The sequence below is a fragment of the Bos indicus genome, chromosome 7 (assembly GCF_029378745.1).
Source record: "Bos indicus isolate NIAB-ARS_2022 breed Sahiwal x Tharparkar chromosome 7, NIAB-ARS_B.indTharparkar_mat_pri_1.0, whole genome shotgun sequence".
NCBI classification, from domain to species: Eukaryota; Metazoa; Chordata; class Mammalia; order Artiodactyla; family Bovidae; genus Bos; species Bos indicus.
The window spans coordinates 57,376,135-57,395,251 of NC_091766.1; the positions used below are offsets into that span (position 1 = coordinate 57,376,135).

General features: G+C 36.2%; 2 protein-coding genes across 14 annotated transcripts in view; one reads left to right on the forward strand and one right to left on the reverse strand.

The window, feature by feature from the left end:
- The window catches only part of TCERG1 (transcription elongation regulator 1), a 51,872-nt gene extending 37,574 nt beyond the window's left edge, over positions 1-14,298 (forward strand). For 12 of the 13 annotated variants that reach the window (XM_070793750.1, XM_070793751.1, XM_070793752.1 and 9 more), the window contains 7 exons: positions 3,111-3,261; positions 7,685-7,849; positions 8,101-8,283; positions 9,706-9,885; positions 10,542-10,625; positions 11,945-12,045; positions 13,213-14,298. In XM_070793750.1, the coding sequence (XP_070649851.1) occupies positions 3,111-3,261; positions 7,685-7,849; positions 8,101-8,283; positions 9,706-9,885; positions 10,542-10,625; positions 11,945-12,045; positions 13,213-13,414 (1,066 nt within the window). In that variant the 3' untranslated portion in view covers positions 13,415-14,298. Of the gene's footprint in view, positions 1-3,110; positions 3,262-7,684; positions 7,850-8,100; positions 8,284-9,705; positions 9,886-10,541; positions 10,626-11,944; positions 12,046-12,848; positions 12,945-13,212 lie in introns of all 13 variants that reach the window. The other variant, XR_011567721.1, reaches the window with a different exon arrangement.
- A 1,774-nt stretch (positions 14,299-16,072) lies between these two features.
- Positions 16,073-18,674, reverse strand: GPR151 (G protein-coupled receptor 151). The gene has a single exon (XM_019965184.2). The coding sequence runs from the start codon at positions 18,585-18,587 to the stop codon at positions 17,367-17,369; it is 1,221 nt and encodes a 406-aa protein (XP_019820743.2). The 5' UTR covers positions 18,588-18,674; the 3' UTR covers positions 16,073-17,366.
- Between the last annotated feature and the right edge of the window lie 443 nt (positions 18,675-19,117).

The following is a 19,117-nucleotide window of genomic DNA, read 5'->3' on the forward strand; positions in this document are numbered from 1 at the left end:
GAATAAGTTTCTTTCTCTGAAACTAGTAAATGATTAAAAATCTACTGTCTTCTTAAAGATTTACACATAATAAATTGCAGAGCAGGGACATTATTTTGATTGAATTGAAATAATGTAGGATCATTTTAAAAATTTCTAAATGTGTTGATGATTGTTCAACACTTTTAATTGATTGTTAATATATATTGAATATATATGATGGCTGAAGAAAAGGAGACATTTTAAACTTATGTGCTTAGGATTATAATACCATCATCAATTATTGGATATTTTAGATATATGAACTTATGCATATATGCTGTTAAAGTAACTTGCATATGTATGTGTGTATTACCACGTTAAATCTTCAAAACAGCCAATATGATTTAGGTCCTCATATCCTATCTATTTTAGAAATAACGAAAGTAAGCTTTATACACATTAGGTCACTTGACTGAGTGGATGTGGAATTTCAACTAGATTCCAGTATTTTAAATTGCTATGAATATCCCAGAATATGGAGAATTTCTGAACTATGGGGTAGAATCATGGAATCTCTGGGTTAAATGGTACTGTTTAAGGGTAATAGAGTTTCAGACTCTCCAGGAGATCTTGGGCTTTTTTCTTAATCAAAAGAGTAGAAATTCATGGGTCCGTGTAGTTGTGACTGTTATAAAATATTTTTTGGAAGGTAGTTGAAGTGGTATTACATATTAGAGATTAGTAATTTTCTTGGATATTGTAATTATGGTAGAAAAAGGATTTACTCTCAGGAGATGCATGCTGAAATATTTATTGATGGAATTTCATGATGTCTACAGGTTACTTCCAAATGATTCAGCAGAATATATCCATAAAAACCCTTTATGGATCTGGGAATAATTGAGACTCCAATGAGATTTCTCTGTTGTAGATTTGAAAAGTTAAATCTTGCTGTATCACAGTACCCTACTAATATTGTTTTGGGGCAGATAAAATTGTTTGAGTGATTTTTACTATGCAGGTTATATCAGAAAGTAAAGCCATCAGGCACAGAACTTGAAGTCTTAGCACTTGGGGCATTGGGCTGTATTGCTAAATTGATGCATTTGACACTGGCATAGAGATTAGGACCCATTTTAGTAAGTAGGAAACAAAGAGGAAAAACTTACTAAAGTTGAGAAAATACCATCCATAGACTTCCTTTGAATTGGGAAAAGACCACAAGCACAGAACTCTAAAGCACTGGAGTTTATTCCAAGGGAAGGAATGACTGGGAAGAATTACCTAACTTTAGTGCCTTTTTTTTCTATGTCTTTTTTCTTTTTTGTTGGAAATTTCAGGTGTACTTCCTATGGTTAACTTTGAGTCATTATTACTCTTTCTCATCCATTATCACCAAAAACTATCCACCTAACTCTTTTCTGTAAAGAACTTTTATGCCATGTTTGTTATAAAGTATGTAGCAAAATGCTATTATAAATCCTTTGCAATAGCATTTTTGGAGTTAAAAGATGAGTCATATGAAAACATCTTTATGGAATCTAATGCTAAAACTTCATTTTAGTCTGTTCTGATAAAAAATTTACTACCTTTTTTTTTAAACCTATTTTAAGTAGTAGAAATATGTATTAAATAATTGAATTCTCACTTCATTGATTTTACATTTTTAAGAAGTTTGTTCTTTAATCATAGTAATACTTTGTCTTAAAATTATAAAGTAGGGTACCTAAGAAAATAGATTTATTGGACTTAATCTTTGTTTTAATACATGAGATAAAGTGTTTTATTTTTGTATTGATATAGATAGTTTTTAAAGGGAAAAGTAAGTTTTATTTTTCACCTCCAAAAATAAGCTAAACATGGGGAGCATTTGAATTCTTACTATATATAATAAGGTGAAAAGCTTCAGATATTGAAACATATCCAAATACATGAAAGCTTTAGAAATGCTTCTTTTATTCATGGAAAAACTTCTTTAATACTTAGTTTCATTGTCCCTCATAGACTTGATTTTCCATATCTCTGCTGAAGCTACATAATTGTTCATCCATTAAGATCATGTTTTAAATTCTTCGAACATATTTTTATTTAATTCTTCCAATGTAATTATAGCAGTTTAAAAGATTTGTCTATACCTCAAACAACATCTATGCATCTTGGGTTTCTTTCTGTTGCTTAAAGTTTCCCCCCCTCCTGTGAATCACGTTTCTTTGTATGTGTTGTGAGTTTTAATTGAATATTGAAAATTTTGGAATAATAGGTAGAGACTGTTACCTTCCTCTCAAGAGTGTGGATTCTTGTTTTAGCAGGCAGTTCAGTTAAAGGCTGATCACTTTACTTTTAGGTTTGATTTTATGCTGTTACTGTCAATCTCAGAAAGTGGGAATTGTTTTTGTCAAACTTCCAGCTTTGTCGCCCTGTGGATCTTTTGTGGGTTTTGTTGTCTTCATATTGTTCTTTTTCCAGCACTTCTTAGTGTGTAGTGTCTCTTTTTTGCTCTTAAGTATGTAGCAGTTTGTACACAGAGTAGTTTTTCTGCTGTTTTATAGCTTGGTCTTGGCTGTCTACTTACTCATGGGGAATTTCTAAATGGTATTTTTCTGGGGTACCTTCTTTCTACAGCTTCTTCCTCTGCCATTTTTTTTAGCACCCCCAACTCTGATCTTTGCTAGTTCTAGCTCGTGCGGATCACTGTACTCTTTTTGGACTCTAGCTGTTTGCATTTTGGGAAATTGTCCTGAGGCAGAGGGCCATGGGGCTTCTTACAGTTTTACTCTACCTGTTGTCCAGTACTTGAAATCAATTGCCTCATATATTTTGTCTGGTTTTATAGTTGCTTTTGGAGGGAGAGCTAATTCAGGAAGAGTTACTCAGTCTCATCTTAGAGTGGAACTAAATGAACTCTGATGTTTCTTGAAATACACAGATTTTTTGCTCTCCGATGTCTGTCCCCCTAACATCATGCTGATAGTAATACAAATCTCTAACCACGTTTTCACTCTTTAGCCCTTTTACTCCTTTCTGTTGGTAGGTGTTGGGACTCATTGTCTTGTTGGCACATACTCTTATTGGGAAGATGGTATCATCTGTTCCTTTCTTTAAGTAGAAATAGCTCTACCAAAGTTAGCACACTTGCCATTTTGTTGCAGAGTTACATTTAGTGAATTTGCAGCCAAGCATGCTAAAGATTCAAGATTTAAAGCAATTGAAAAGATGAAAGATCGAGAAGCCTTGTTTAATGAATTTGTGGCAGCTGCAAGGAAGAAAGAGAAAGAAGATTCGAAGACGAGAGGTGAGAAGGTAAGAAGGTTTTTAGTTCCAGTGGTGTGGTTAATGGGAGTATGAATGGGAAGGGACTAACCTGGTGCTGTTTCTAATCTCATTCATGGGCATAAATATTAAGTTGGCTAAAAGGTTCATCTGGTTTTTCTGTAGCATTGTATGTATGGAAAAACCCAAACAAACTTTTTGGCCAGCCCAATAACAAGATCCATATTTACTGTCTAGCTTTTAAAGTTAACTTTTACAGTTGTTTATATGTGTGTGTTTCACTGCTTCCATAATGCACAGTTAGTAATGTCACTAAACTGCATAGATTTCCTTTGTATTTTATTAATTCTAAGATGCCCATTAAATCCAGAACTGGTTATTAGGCCGTTCACTGGTGCTTGCCTGCTAACATTTCAAGGTTCTTCATAGGCAGTAACATTTAAATTTTTCAAAAAGCATCTTTATATTTTTTTTGCCATCTAAAAGATAGCATTTTAGTGACTTTCTAATCTTTTAGTAAACATACCTTACATATGAATTATTGCTTATCAGAATTAAAGGTCAGCTATTAAAGATTAATGAATTCCAAATGTCATTTGATAGCGGTGTCACAAATGAAGAGGAGCACACCACTGGGGAGGCACACTAGTAGGGAGGTGGCACCAGTGGTGCGTGAACCATCAAAACATGCAGCCTCTCCTCAGTGACGCTGTGTGCTTTTGAATGGAGAAAAAGAGCCTCTGAAGCTTTATTATTCTTGACATTTAAAATTGCCTCTTATTCCAGAGAGTTAAAATATTTCAAATTCTATTAAGAAATGTTGTTGTGGAAATACCACTCTTGTTGAAAAGAAGCCTCTTTAATTGAACAATAACAACAGTATTAAGTGAAATAACTTTTGTCAGAAATAATTGAAATTTCCTGATTATGTGATTTATTATGCTTCATGGTAGATTTTTCCAGAATCATTTCACTATTAACTTTTTTGGGAGTAAATGATGGTGCTTCTCAGAGGAAGATTGAGTTTTACTTAAGCATTTTGTCTGTTGAATTAGAATCATGTCAATGAATTGTTTGCTACAATTGACTTTTAGTAAGAACTTCCTGATATCATATGATTGCTTTTAAACAAATTGAATGTTTTTGCATTTATGACTGATACTCTTTCTCTAAGCATGTTTTTTGATAGCTATTTAATGTATTGTTTTATAACAAGTGAATAGACTTTACAGTTTTGTGCTGTGTGGCCTGTCAGTCGGTTTGGTCTGACAGCTGTTCAGTTACTGATAATGTAATTCTCTGATGAGGAAAGAAGTGGCATCTCCCTGGTGGCTCAGATGGTAAAGAATCTGCCTGTAGTGCAGGAGACTTGGGTTCAGTCCCTGGGTTGGGAAGATTTCCTGGAGAAGGGAATGACTATCCACTCCAGTATTCTTGCCTGGAGAATTCCATGAACAGAGGAACCTGGCGGGCTGCAGTCCATGGGATCGCACAGAGTTGGACACACAATAAGCAACACTTCGTTACACTTGTGTGGTGCTTTTAGCCTTATGTGGTTCTGGTACATTACTTTTGGAGAGGGGGGGATCTTTTTTCTTATAAAGTAGTGAGAGTTGTGTCCAGAATGTGTTAATTAAAATAAGACATTAAATAAACATTACATCTGGAGAAGGTGATGGCACCCCACTCCAGTACTCTTGCTTGGAAAATCCCATGGATGGAGGAGCCTGGTAGGCTGCAGTCCAAGGGGTCGCTAAGAGTTGGACACGACTGAGCAATTTCACTTTCACTTTTCACTTTCATGCATTGGAGAAGGAAATGGCAACCCACTCCAGTGTTCTTGCCTGGAGAATCCCAGGGTCGGTGGGGCCTGGTGGGCTGCCGTCTATGGGGTTGCACAGAGTCGGACACGACTGACGCGACTTAGCAAAAACATCTAAATAAACTTAATTATTCAGCTTTGTTTTCTTTTGATTGTAAAATTTGAATTCTCTAAAGGTTTAGCCTTGTACTATTACATTTTGGGGGAAAAATAGGAAATTACTAAAGTGAAACTTTTCTTAGCCAATTTAAAGAATGCAAAGTCAATTACTAACTAGGTATTGAAAGTAGAGGTTTAAATGTATTATATTCTAATTTGAGAAGTATCTGGTTAATGAAGTTTTATCTCTTCATGACTGCTGCTGTATATTCTTATGAAGTATATTGGCAGTACATTAAAAATCTTTTTTAGTATTTATTTACTTTTGTCTGTGCTGGATCTTTGTTGCTGCACACGGGCTTTCTCTAGACTCAGCAAGTGAGGGCTACTCTAGTTGTGGCACGTGGGCTTTTTGTTGCAGTGGTTTCTCTTGCAGAGCAAAGGCTCTAGGGTACATGGGATTGACAGTTGCTCCTCGCAGGCTTCCTTGTCCCACATCATGTGGAATCTTCCCAGGCCTGGGATCAAACCCATATTTCTTGCATTAGCAGGAGGATTCCTTACCACTGGACCACCAGCGAAGTCCTGAAGTACATTTTTTAATTGCATTTTAACTGTGTATGATTGAATAGTAAACTGATACATTGGAATTTCTTTGTTCTAACTGGCTTTGTAACAGATAATTGAGTCAATAGCTGAATAGTAGTAATTGAAAGGTAATTTACTTGCTGAGTCAAAACTCATGAATGATACTGACTTTTGGTGAAATACTTTTTTTCTCTTTAATTGGGATTTTCAGACTAGAGTGCAGTCATCATTTTCATGTAGCTTTCATGGGTAGTTTTATTTAAGAAATGCCCCTAAAACTTGTACTGGGTGGTTTTGTTTACCAGAGTAGCTACCCTTGCGTTTTTGTTTGTTTGATAATAATTTTATTATTATTATTTTAATCAATTTTTATTAGTATTTCAAATAATTTATTTTTTGGAACAACAGATTTGAAGTTGCATATAATGGGGTTAATCCTTTTGTAAAGTTGGCATTTTTCTCTCTTCCCTCTCTTTCAAATTACCTGCTAAACAATTTTTGTTACAGTGCACTTGACTGAGGAGACTATTTCTCCCTTAACTTAACAGCTTAGTTGGTAAGATGCTTTCATTTTTAGAGAGAGGAAAATAGGGACAATAGGGTCTTGAATTGTTGCTAATGATAATTGACATTTTATAGTTTAGAAGGATTCTTATTTGATGCAGCTTAGCTATTTTATTAACATAAATTTTGCCTTCTGGGAATTTAGTGTTCATTGTGTCATATACAAAGTAGATAAATGAACAGAAAAATTGTTACATTGCTATTACATCAAGTTGCTATCTAGAAATCCTGGGTTTATGAGTTGTTTCTTATTAAAACAAAGTCAAGATCAGAGTTCCATGAGTGGAGAAATTCACTGAATAGTTCTTATCTTTTAGAAAATTCTCTAATACAGAAGCTCTGTTTCTTATAACCTTACAAGTGTTTGCCAAAGAGGACATCCACCTCCCTTTTAATCCTCTTGTAGGAGAAACGAAGTTACAGGGAGAAGTGAGGGTTGAAATAGACCTAAGGAATGATTCATTTTATTTTGTGCCCCCACAGAAATTCTGTTTCCATTCCTAATTTCTCATTCCTTTGTTCAGATGGGGAGACAGCATATTTAATCCCTACGGGGAAGAGAGGATCTTGACGTGGTCAGAATCCTCTGCTGAAATGAGTTTAGCTACCTCAGATGTCTTTGCTGGTAACGATACACAATAACCTAAATGAGACTGAATTTTAAAATGGATCCTCAAAGTGCATAGAAACAAATGCTTGATTATTTTCTTCTTCTCGTATTAAAAAATAAAAAATACAAGTTGGAAGAGGCTTTCTAAGTATTGCACATGTTGACACTAAAGGATTGATATATAATATCTTTAGTATAATGTTACTAATTTGGTACTTAATTTGTTAAGAACATAATTTCATTGACACATATTCTGGTGAAGGCATACATGTTTAATGGCTAAAAACTGCAAGAAATCTGAATATAGGTTTTTTGTTTTAGAAATGACTAATTATAGAAATTATATAGTTTTCTTATACATATAAAGGTAAAAACATTGCTCTTTTTTAAAAGCAAAATATAAAAGTTTATTTTTTGTTTTTACACTTTTGACAGTAAGTTTCAGATTTGTAATAAGGCTTGCTGTTTGGGTGCAGCTGTTTGCAAATTCCTCTATTAATTTTAACAGTTGAATTAATGTACTTTTAAAAATATTCTTACCATATTGATGTTGAAGTATTTTTGCCATTTGTTCATAAGCCTGAATTTTAATTTCATAGAAGAGCAGTTCTGATACTTTTTTTTTTTTAACTAAAATTTCACTTTAAATGTATTAAACAAATTATTCTCATCTTTAAGGTCAGTGAGCTTTGTTCTAGTTGTAAATCTTTATGAAGAATTTCTCATGGCATATTGTTTTCCTCCCACCTTACACCTGTTTTGAAATATAGATTAAGTCGGATTTCTTTGAACTACTATCTAATCATCACTTGGACAGTCAGTCTCGATGGAGCAAAGTAAAAGACAAAGTAGAAAGTGATCCACGTTACAAAGCAGTGGATAGTTCATCCATGAGAGAAGACCTCTTCAAACAGTACATTGAAAAAATAGCCAAGGTAACCACTGTGTTTACTTTTATGGTAACCATGGAATAGTAAAATTGTTAATTGCATTATAAAGGTATTTGCTACTTCTTCAGGGTTTAGAATTTTCTTGTTGGTGTTCCTAATAGAACCTTTAGTAATTAATTTTGGAACAAGTGTTTAGGTATATTCTTGGTAAAAACTAGGTTTGAAACCTTATATTTGGCAAACTAGTTATTCTGTGGGGTCATATGTTAATGGAGTTGGTAATTTCATTTTTACAGAATTTAGACTCAGAAAAAGAAAAGGAGCTTGAAAGGCAAGCCCGCATTGAGGCAAGCCTTCGAGAACGAGAGAGAGAGGTTCAGAAGGCTCGTTCAGAACAAACAAAAGAAATAGATCGAGAGAGAGAACAGCACAAACGAGAAGAAGCTATCCAGAATTTCAAGGCTCTTCTGTCTGATATGGTATGGTATATATTACTGTTTTGCTTTTTTCTGTAAAATATTGGGTATTAGAAATCTTTTATATTACCTCATTAGTGGACACTTGAATATTCTTTAAATTGACTCAGAGTTGTAATTTAGTAAGTTACCTATAAAGTATTTTAAAATTGAGTACTTGATATTAACACCAATAGAATAGGAAATCCTAGTTATTTAATATTTTCAGAAGTTTGATGTTTTGTATTTGTAAAATTTCATAATCTTTTAGTCTCAGAGCGTTTAAAAAATTGTCCTTGATGAAGTCATCTTAAATCATCATACACTTGCATGGGACTTAAAAAAAAATCCTCCTGTATTACCCAGGTTGTTCAGATATGTAGGGTTTTTTGTCCCTACAGTGAATGCCCTCAGGCCACCCTGCTGTTCTGCTTGCTTTTTCCTCCTTGTCACTGTCTCTCCTACTATTTGTTTTAACAAGGCTCCTCTCATCACTCCTGTTGCTTTCTCTGATTTCTTCCCTTGCTTCTGCTGGTCGGTTTTCAGTGACCTTTCTGTTTCCTGCGCAGTTACAGTTGTTTACTGTTTTCTCTCCCTGCCTCTGCTTCCCCCAGATTCATCCTCTTTATTGCAATCACAGAAATCTTTGTAAAAGGCACATCTGATTCTTGTCACTCTCCCTGTTGCTTGAAGAGAGTGAAGGTCCTTGCTACTCCTGGCAGTTCTTTTTCATTTTGTATTCCCAGTGCCAAGCTCAGTGTTCACTTGACATGTTTTTAGGTACTTGTTTTTTTTGGTAAATAAATGTTTTTATATCTTTCTTCTTTATTACTTTTTTTTGTCTTTTCAGCATCCAGTATTTCTTAGCGTTGGCAGCAGTGTGACTTAACTTGTAATGCCGTTGCTATCCATGAAGCATGCCTTTCTGCTGGTTGCTGACCCAGCCAGAGCTATCACGTTGTCTGTTCTCTTATCTTCTTAATGATGTTCATTTCTGCTTTATGTGCAAGTGTCACTTCCAGGATATAGTTAAGTCCCAATTTGACCTTAAGAAATCTTTTTTTCCTTTGGTCTGGTGAGCTGCTTATGCTGTAAGACAGTCTATTTCCTCTCTTATTTATATCCATTTCTACTACTAGAAGTTGGTAAGATCTTCAGTAAAGTACCTAGGAACTTAAAGTTCTTAGGGACCATGGTTTATGGGAGATAACTTCTCTTTATCCTTCTTACCTCTCAGCCCATACTATATAGATTAGATGTGCTCTAGGAGATGAGATTTCTGGTTTTAAAGAAGTAGATTTTCAGTTACTGTTTGGCTAAGACGGAGTCATCAGAAGCTTTTTTTATTAAGTGTATTGTTCCTAAACAAAATAAATGAGTCTTTTATTGATGAAATATTAAAAAATAAGTTTGTCTTGGGTGATAGATAGCATTCTCTGTTTTTAGGTACGTTCTTCAGATGTGTCCTGGTCTGATACTCGGAGAACTCTACGGAAAGATCACCGCTGGGAATCTGGATCCTTGTTGGAAAGAGAGGAGAAAGAGAAGCTTTTTAATGAACACATTGAAGCACTTACCAAAAAGAAGAGGGAGCACTTTAGGCAACTTTTGGATGAAACTTCTGCAGTAAGAGTCTTCTACTTTTCTGCTCTAATCTGGATGAATCTTTGTTAATAATTCCTATAAGTAAAACACTGATGTGATTTTTAATGTCATTGTCTTTAGAACTATTACTGAAGTTCATGGGTTTTATGGCTCTTCTCTGAGTTTTTTAAGTAAAATGGTACTCTTACTATTTAGAACTTACTTCATTTTTATTTTGTATTCCCAGTGCCAAGTTCATATGTCCTCCCTTAGTAATTCCAGATGTTCTTATCTGTGTGTGAACATTGATGCTTCCTGATGATAGATTTAATAGATCCCTTCCTTTGCTCTATTTTCAGTTTAGTCCCCTTGTTTGGCAGTTTGTGCTCTCTGCAGGTTTTGCTCCTATTTGATCTCTTTTTTGGTGGTGGTTTCTTTCGAAGTTATGATATTGCCCATGGAGATACAGGGTTTGCAGTTAATTGTCATAGGTCACCTTGACAGTATGGCCATGAAAATAACTTGTGGCAAGCCAACAGAAATTGCATTAAAGCTGCCTCCCTCTCCCTCACTGGTCCCATTACACTTGGGCCTAACGAGAGATTGCAGATCATTGTGTGATATGATGTATGCATGTGCTGCAGTACCACCCCTCAAGAAAAGTCAGTTCTGTTTTTTTATTCACTTGTCTTTCAAAGATTACCTTAACATCCACGTGGAAAGAAGTTAAAAAAATCATTAAGGAAGATCCTCGGTGCATTAAATTCTCCTCCAGTGACAGGGTAAGAAAATTTTGTCTTGAGATTTACTTTCAGTTTATAAATATTAATTGGGTGCTTAATCAGCAGCACTAGTATCTTGACTAAAATAAAGTTGATGGTTTTAAGTGAATAATGTTTAAATGTATGAGAAATAAATCTTGAGTTTTAAGTTTATATTTTCTTTCTTGTATGATATCATTAGCAAGACAACACAAGAGGAACTTTAAAATTTTAATCCTTGAGTTTAAACCTGATCCTTGGGTTTAAACCTGTGTTTGGGGATCTTCTAAAAGATTTAATGAAGCTGTAGTTTTTATTTATTGTATAGTCAGGTCCCACTAGATATATTCAGGCTGGCAATTGGTGCTAGGCTACCAAAAGTGCTTAACTCTTACAACCACGCTAGCAGAAAAACGTAACATGATCTCTAGTTCTTAATGTCCCAGAAACTTAGGGGAACCTCAGCTGTGTGAACCTTGTAGAAGCCCTCTTCTGGTACACTCTGACTCCGCTGTAGGAAAATAACTCACCAGGAGTCTGAATTAGTGAATGATGTCAAGGAAAGTGTAGCTTATTCCCGTCCATTTTGTCCCTCGGTGTTCATATTTTCCTTCTTCCCATTATTATCCGTCCTGGTTGGTTTCTTTAGGTCTAGAGTTCAAAAAGCCCATGATCTAATATTCTTCCCCCTCCTACTCCATTAAATTTTAGATGTATGGACCACAAAATATACATGATTGGAAAAGTATGGTAGACAGATAGCTGAGAGATCCATGCAGTCAGTTTCTTTAACTTTTCTGATTGTTTAGAATTAATCATACCTTTTTAAAGCTCGGAGTTTCTGCGTGTCTTTGCTGGTCCCTTACTAAGCTCTCTTACTGAGCTAAATGCTCAGTTGAGCTTACTAAAGTTCTGAGTATTACTTTATAAATTATGCCACATTATTTTTGTGCTTGAAGATATACAGTCTTTAGGAATGTACATTTAACTCTTAATTTCTGTATTTTTAAGAGTGTCTACCACCTGAAGTTGTGATGAAGGGTAAAGGAGATATTTTATAAAAGCCTCAGCACAGTGTAGCATGTAGCAAGCCTCCAAATATGATTATAACATAAACCATACGTTAGCTGCTACTAATATATGGTTTCTTATTCTTGCCTTTTACCTTTAAAGTGTACACTGAAGATTTTACTTTTAATGAATGTTGCATGAACAGAAATGTGTCTTACTGCTTTTGAATTATTTTATGTTGTGACTTATCGGTCATTAGTTTAATAAATAATTGATAATAATTCTGGAATTAGTGGAATTTTCCCCCTAATCTTACTGTCTTTTTGCAGAAAAAACAAAGAGAGTTTGAAGAATACATCAGAGACAAATACATCACAGCCAAAGCTGACTTCAGGACACTTTTGAAAGAGACCAAATTTATAACATATAGGTATGTGCAATGAAATGTTTCATATCGCCAGTCATTGTCTTTACTAGTCCTACTCTGATGGCCAAGCATACTTTGCATTCACACACATGGTGACATTGTTAATTTTTAGGAATAAGAAGAAGCCAACTTTTCTCAAAGGCTGAATACAGCCCATATTTACCTTTTTTTTTTTTTTTTTTTTTAAGAAAGGGCCCAGATGTTAATTCTTATTTTGCGTTACCCACCCATCTATTTTTTAAACACTCTTTTGTTTTTACTTCACTGCTTTTTCAGAAGTATTTTCAAATACCTAAAAATTGTATTTCATGAAGAGACTTAAAAAAAAAAATCTTTCACTGTCAATTATCTTTCCTCCTCTGAAGACTAAATATTTAGTGTGTTCATTCTAAAGCTTGAAATCATCCTATTTAAACTCAGCAAATGCATTTTTTCTCAGATGAAAGCAGTTTGCTGGATACTTTTAAATTAAAACTTCAAAATTATAAAATCAGCACTTTAAAACAAGATTTTGCTGTAACATCCCCAATAGTTCCCCACTCCCTAACAAGTTGTCATCGGGAAAACAGTTTTATATCGCTTAGCAGTCAGTGTGCAGGAAACTTTTGTTTCATGCTCCAACTTTTCTTATAAGAGAAAAATTTGAAACATCTTAATGAAGGGTATGCACGGGAGGATAGATAGTGCTGAGGGTGTGGTTTTTAGGATTTTGTCATTGGATTTTTTGGTCAGGATCCTTAATGTTTTGCATCAGCTTGGGCTTTTAAATTAGATGTGAAGTAAGACTTCTTTCTACATTTTTGTAGTTAATTTAGTGAAAGATGTGAAAGTGAAAAAGCTTGTGAAAGATGCTGGGATTGGCAGCCCCGCAGACTGAAGTCCTCTGTTCATCCACAGAACAGGTACAGCACGGGCAAGGTTACCCACCCACCCTCAGCCCTGATCTGGAGGGACCACCAGCAGGGGTGGGAGGGTAATTCAGCTTCTGAGGCCCTTTCACTCCTTGGAGTCTTTGCTGAGGCGACTTACAAAGGTGACCACTGCAGTGAAATTTTTCTTTAAAAAAAAAAAATGGAAACACAATTAGGAACTAGATGGACATTTCCAGTTCATTTCTGAAAGACCTATGAACAGCAGTAAGTAATTCTTGAACTTCTTTTCTTATTTCAGATCCAAAAAGCTAATCCAGGAATCTGACCAGCACCTGAAAGACGTAGAAAAAATTTTGCAGAACGACAAGCGGTATCTAGTACTAGACTGTGTGCCAGAGGAGAGGCGTAAACTGATTGTGGCATATGTGGATGACCTGGATCGCCGGGGTCCACCCCCACCTCCCACAGCGTCAGAGCCCACAAGACGATCAACAAAATAATTTGGAATACTCTTCCACAGGGTGTCTGTTCATTCAAAACGCTTGCATGAGCCAGTTTTCAGGTTTTTACGTGTATGTGCATTAGTCAGACTATTGCAGAACCATCTGATGAGCAGAAGGAGAAGCATCCGTAAACAGTTTCTGAACAGAGAACACTTTGGAAATATTTATGCTTTTCTTTGTATGGCATGACTGACTTACATACTCAAATATAGGCTGTCTCTAGTAAATCTAAAATCTTGAAGCTAAAAAATCATCCTTTTATGAGATGTGGAAGTCAGTGACTTTTGGTGATGTTCTTTCTAGCAGTGTTACAATACATGCAAGACGTAAGAGCATTTGTGGTTTGAACTTGCAAGATGCAAATACCACAGATTCCCAAAAAAAAAAAAAACCTAAGTTAGGGTTTGTTTTGTTTTGATTTTGTTTTTTAAAGCGGGTAAAAGAAAAAAACACTGAAAATTGAATTCTTATCTTCCAGAGGCTAAGATTATTATAATGGACATACTTTGACCTTTGTCTCTAAAGAATACTTTAGTTTCATTTGTTCACTTATGTGCTTTGATTATCCCCTTTGAATTATAGGCCAAGTCTTGTTGTTTAGCCTAAGAGAAGATTTATTTAGTAATTTCTTCTCAGGTATGGAGCCACAGTCGTAACTAACATGTTGGCCAGACTAGGACTGCTGGTTAAACACATTTTATTCACCATTAAGTGATCTTTATCAATATTCTGGATTAGACAACAAATTACCTTTCTTGGATGTTCCTTGTAAACTATACTCCTATTTGAATGTTAATTTTTTGTTTCTAAAGTTTAATTTTAAGATGTTTGAATGTTCAGTTTATGTATTTGAACTACAATAAACCAACCCTTTTTATATATGTGGATTGTATATGATTATTGTTATATAATGTATAAATACTTCTTTTAAACCTGTTCTTAAAAGCAGCAGCAAATGCAATTTGGCGCAAAGAAGGTTTGAATCTTGAGTATCACGTCATTTTAAAAGGCTTGAATATAATAAATTACTTGTACCATAAAAGGGAAGAAATTTATAAAGAACCATTTTGGTGCTCAGTCTCTTAGCAATATCATATTGCTTCATAGCAAGAAGATGCTGATTTTTGTCTGTTTTCTTGTTCTCATCTTTTATATTAACATATTGATGAATGCCTTTTTGGATTCCTTTCAGTGTGTTGAGTGCATCATACCATGAAACTTAACTTTGATTCCTGGTTACTCTGTCTGGCTTTACCTCTCCAGTTTAGAAAGATCTCTATTTCATTCCTTCATAGATTTCTAGTTTGAATCACCACCATAAATAAAATGTTTAAGAAAAAATATATGTTAATAGGATAATTTATTTTCCCTGTTATCTCACACCTTCTACAGTGGTGACAAAACCTTAAAAAGGGACGGCAATAGATATGTTTTATATGCATACAGACCCAGACACACATCACACACATACAAAAACACAGTCACATCCCTGTGATATAGTGCTTAGCTTAAATATATTAAGCGCCACAGAAATTATGTGGACTCTTATATGTAGAGTTGGCTTCCCTGGTGGCTTAGATGGTAAAGCTTCTGTCTGCAATGCAGGAGACCTGGGTTCAATCCCTGGGTCAGGAAGATCCCCTGGAGAAGGAAATGGCAACCCACTCCAGTACTCTTGCCTGGAAAATCCCATGGATGTAGAAGCATGGTAGGCTACAGTCCGTGGGGTCACAAAGAGTTGGACACGACTGAGTGACTTCTCTTTCTGTATGTATAAACCCAGAATGGATTATCTACGATTTTAACCTATAAAATTGGTAGTTGATGGGATTTTTACATAAATCTATTTGAGTGACTCTGAAGTCTGAAGTGAAACTGAAACTGTGTGACAAAAGAAACAACTATTATAGAACTAAGAGTGACTTACAAAGGTAAAGTTTTCTAGAATATTTATTTTGTTACTCTGAAATCCACATAGTATTGTGTGCCTGCTCAATACGCTCTGTTTCTCACTGTAGAAAACTGTGAAGAAAATGATTTCGTGATACCTATTTTAGTTTCCTACTTTTGCTGTAAAATACTTGGAATTAACTTATCACATAGGGTATAAATCAAACTTTTCTAGGCAGATTTCTTTAAGGGGGCAGGTCAAGACTTTGTATATTAGGTGTTTTTTTTTTTTTTTTTTTTTTTTAATTGATTTGGAGTATCAGGTTAGTGTCAGGTTACAACACAGTGATTCAGTTTTATATATATATATGTGTATATATACACACACACACACATATCTATTCTTTTTCAGGTTCTTTTCCCTGTAGGTTATTACAAGATAACAAGGATAATTCCCTATGCTATACAGTAAGTCCTTGTTTATCTCTTTATTAGTAATGTGTGTATGTTATACCTAAACTCATAATTTACCACATACACACGCCCCCATTAGGTTCTTGTTAAATTGTGTTTATTGTAGTTACATTGTGTTTCAGTATCTTCATTTTGATTTGGTGCTTACCAGCAAACTTTTTAAGAATACATGATTCCTTGCTCTCTGATACCTGTGCCAGTGTTAAGTTCTCACCTTCCTGTAAAGCCCCCGTGTGCTAAATGATAATTTTGAAAGCAGCATTCAAGACAAAGCTTAAGTCCAAAACTATCTGAAGCAAAACATAATGTGTTTATTTGTTTACAAGTTGAAATAGTGAAAGCGTACATCCTCCATTTACTATAGATAATGATCACAAGTCTTTAATTGAGATAGTTCATCACAGTTTTGAAGGTAATTCTATTATATAACTATTGCCTCTCAAGACAGTATTTTAGATACCTGTGTTTGTTGTAGTTTAATGTGCTTTTGTGAGCCTTAAAATGAAATGTATGAACCAAGGCAAAAAGCCCTGTCTATAAAAGTAAATTATGACCATTTATAAAGAATAAACAAAGCCACAGACTGTACATTAAAAAATTCCATCCACAGCATGTTTTTATAGTTTCTCCATTGCTTAGCCTAAATGTAGTTTTGTTTTCTCCAGAGAGAACTCAGTGAAAATATCCCAGAATTCCATTACAGAGTAGCCAAAAATCATGGATAAATATCATTTTTATATTTAATAGGGAAGACATGTATCATAATTGTTTTATTGGGTTTGTGTCATCATGCAATACATTTAATGGTTAATGCTTGTTACTCAAATTATACTGATAATATATTTGGAAACACAAAATTTAGTTTTACTGCTTAAGTTCAGTGTTAACTGCTAAAATCCCCAGACTTAGAAACTGGAAACTCACTGAGGTGCTTTAAAAAGATCAGTGAAGCAGATTTTTGCATGAGGCAAAGTCTGAATTTACTTAGACTTTGCCTGTAAAATAAACCATGGTTTGAAATTAGCTCAGGATCAGAATAAGGATGTTCCTTATTCTGCAACACACAGTCATGGAAATTATGGATTTTCATCAAGTAAATTAACATTTCTAAAGCAAATGAAGATAACATTAAAATTTACATGTTAAATTTAGAAGTAAATTTTGAGCTCTGGTTATGTGAAATAAGGTTTGATAGGTAAAGTTAGAATTAGCAGGTTCAGGAAGAAACTAAAAGGAAGGAGACTGAGCCTCTGACAGATAAGCTTTACTCCAGCCAGTACACAGCTGGCCCTACAGACTACCCAGGGAAACAGCCCCTGTGGACAAGTGAAAAAAGAGCTGGCCTTTCTAATCAATCACTTCTGACAGAAGCATCTTAAATACAGCAGTTAAATCTTTGACAGCCAGATGATAACATAGTTACTCTAATATGATGTCCTGCTTAACCAAATTGTACATTTTGCAAATGCAGACCGCAAAGCATTTTTGTAATTCCTAATGGTATTCTACTATGTTTCATATGGCAATGTCAGTGGTACTCATAAGCATTATAAATAAATACAGTAAACACTATTTTGCTTTGGAACTATTTATCACAGTCTCCTGTCTCTTGATCTTCGTGTTCCCAGGGGATAGGGTCATTGTCCTCTACACAAGGGACTGTGTCTCTGTCATGCCAAAACTGCTCGACATCAGGGAGGATGGGAATCTCTGCCTTCTCGGCTTTCTCTTTGCTGACGGAAGGAGAGCCAGTTTTCTCTTTCTCTGACATAGATGGTGGGGATTCCAGAGATGGAATACTGTCACGAAGGACCTGGGAGTTACCAGCTGGTGTCTCCTGAGACTCTGAAGCAGGTGGATGTTTTTTGGTTATCATCCATTTCCATATGCCTTTCAAGCCTTCCTTGAACTCCTCTGACATCACTAGAAAAATGAGAGGATTTGCTGAAGAGATGGAAAACATGAGGACTTGAGACAGGGCTATAAAACCCTGTGGTGGGGCTGGGCCTCCAGCCTTCAGATGCCAAATCCACAGCCAGGCTATCCACTCAGGGAGCCACAGGATAGCAGAGGTGATGGCAATGCTCAGCAGCATCACTGTGAGTTGCTTTGAACGCATCTGGTTTCTAAGATTTTGAGTTTTAGTTCCTCGTTTCTGACATTGGCCGTAAGCTCTCCAGAAATAAAAGCTGGCAGAGAGTAACGGGAGGCAAAATGCCAGCAGCGGGTAGAGCTTACCAAACGTTGACGTGAACTCTCTCGCCACAGTGGGCACATCCACGAGGCACATTTCCACACCTGCATGATGCCTGGTGGTGGTGAAGAACCATTCTGGCAGGGGTAGCAGGCTTGCCACAGCCCAAATGGCCACCAGCACTGACCAGATGGTGCAGTTGTGGATACTTACTGGTTTGGCTGGGTCACATGCATACATGAAGCATACCTTGGCTACTGCAACGATCGTCAGGCTCTTGGCTGCCATGCACGTGTGGATGAACCAGTCAGAGGACTTGCAGACAAACCAGCCCAGATCCCAAACACCTCTGGAGTATGCTGTAGCTCGGACAGGTGCAGAAAACAGCAGGAGAGAGAGATCAGCCAGGCTGAGGTTGAGAATCAGGGAGTGGATCATGGATGGCTTTCCTTTCCAAGCACTGTGGAGGAGGATGCCAATGACACACAGATTCCCCACGAAACCCACCAGGCAGACAGCCACCAGGAGAGCTGGGACTACTGTCCTCCAGTCCTTGGAGTCTGAGGGCAGGTACCCGCCGGCAAAGTGGAGGTGAGCAAAGGACACGTTCATGGTGTTGGAGTTGGAGTCTGCCAGGCAGCTGTCAGTGCACCCCCTTCCATCTAGCGCCTACGTGCAAAAGTTAGCTTCTTTTTGTCTGTCTGCCTTGGCTCTTTGGTGTAGGAAATACATACGTCATCATCAGTGTCCAATGACACCTCTGGGCCCTCCCCTTGCTTTATTCCCTGAGAGCAGACTGTGAAAAAGGTTGACTGCTAAGCTCTTTGCTGTGTGTGCTAGTCCTTGACTGCATTGAGTGACAAGCAGCAGGAGCTCATGGTTGCTGCTCATTAGCAAGTCTAATAACATTGTCAGCCCAGCGGAGTGAAAAACTCCCCGATAGACCCATCAATGATAAATGAGAACATACATGTAAGTGGGTTATGTTCCTGGGGGGTCGCTAGAGACAGTCAAGGTAATTATTTTCAACTAGCTGATTTTAAATCTAGACCCCCATCTGTAATACAGTCAACACCACAAATGAGTAACCCACTTCTTTAATCACCTGCACGGCTTGATCCAGCAGGTCTGGGGTAGGGCCC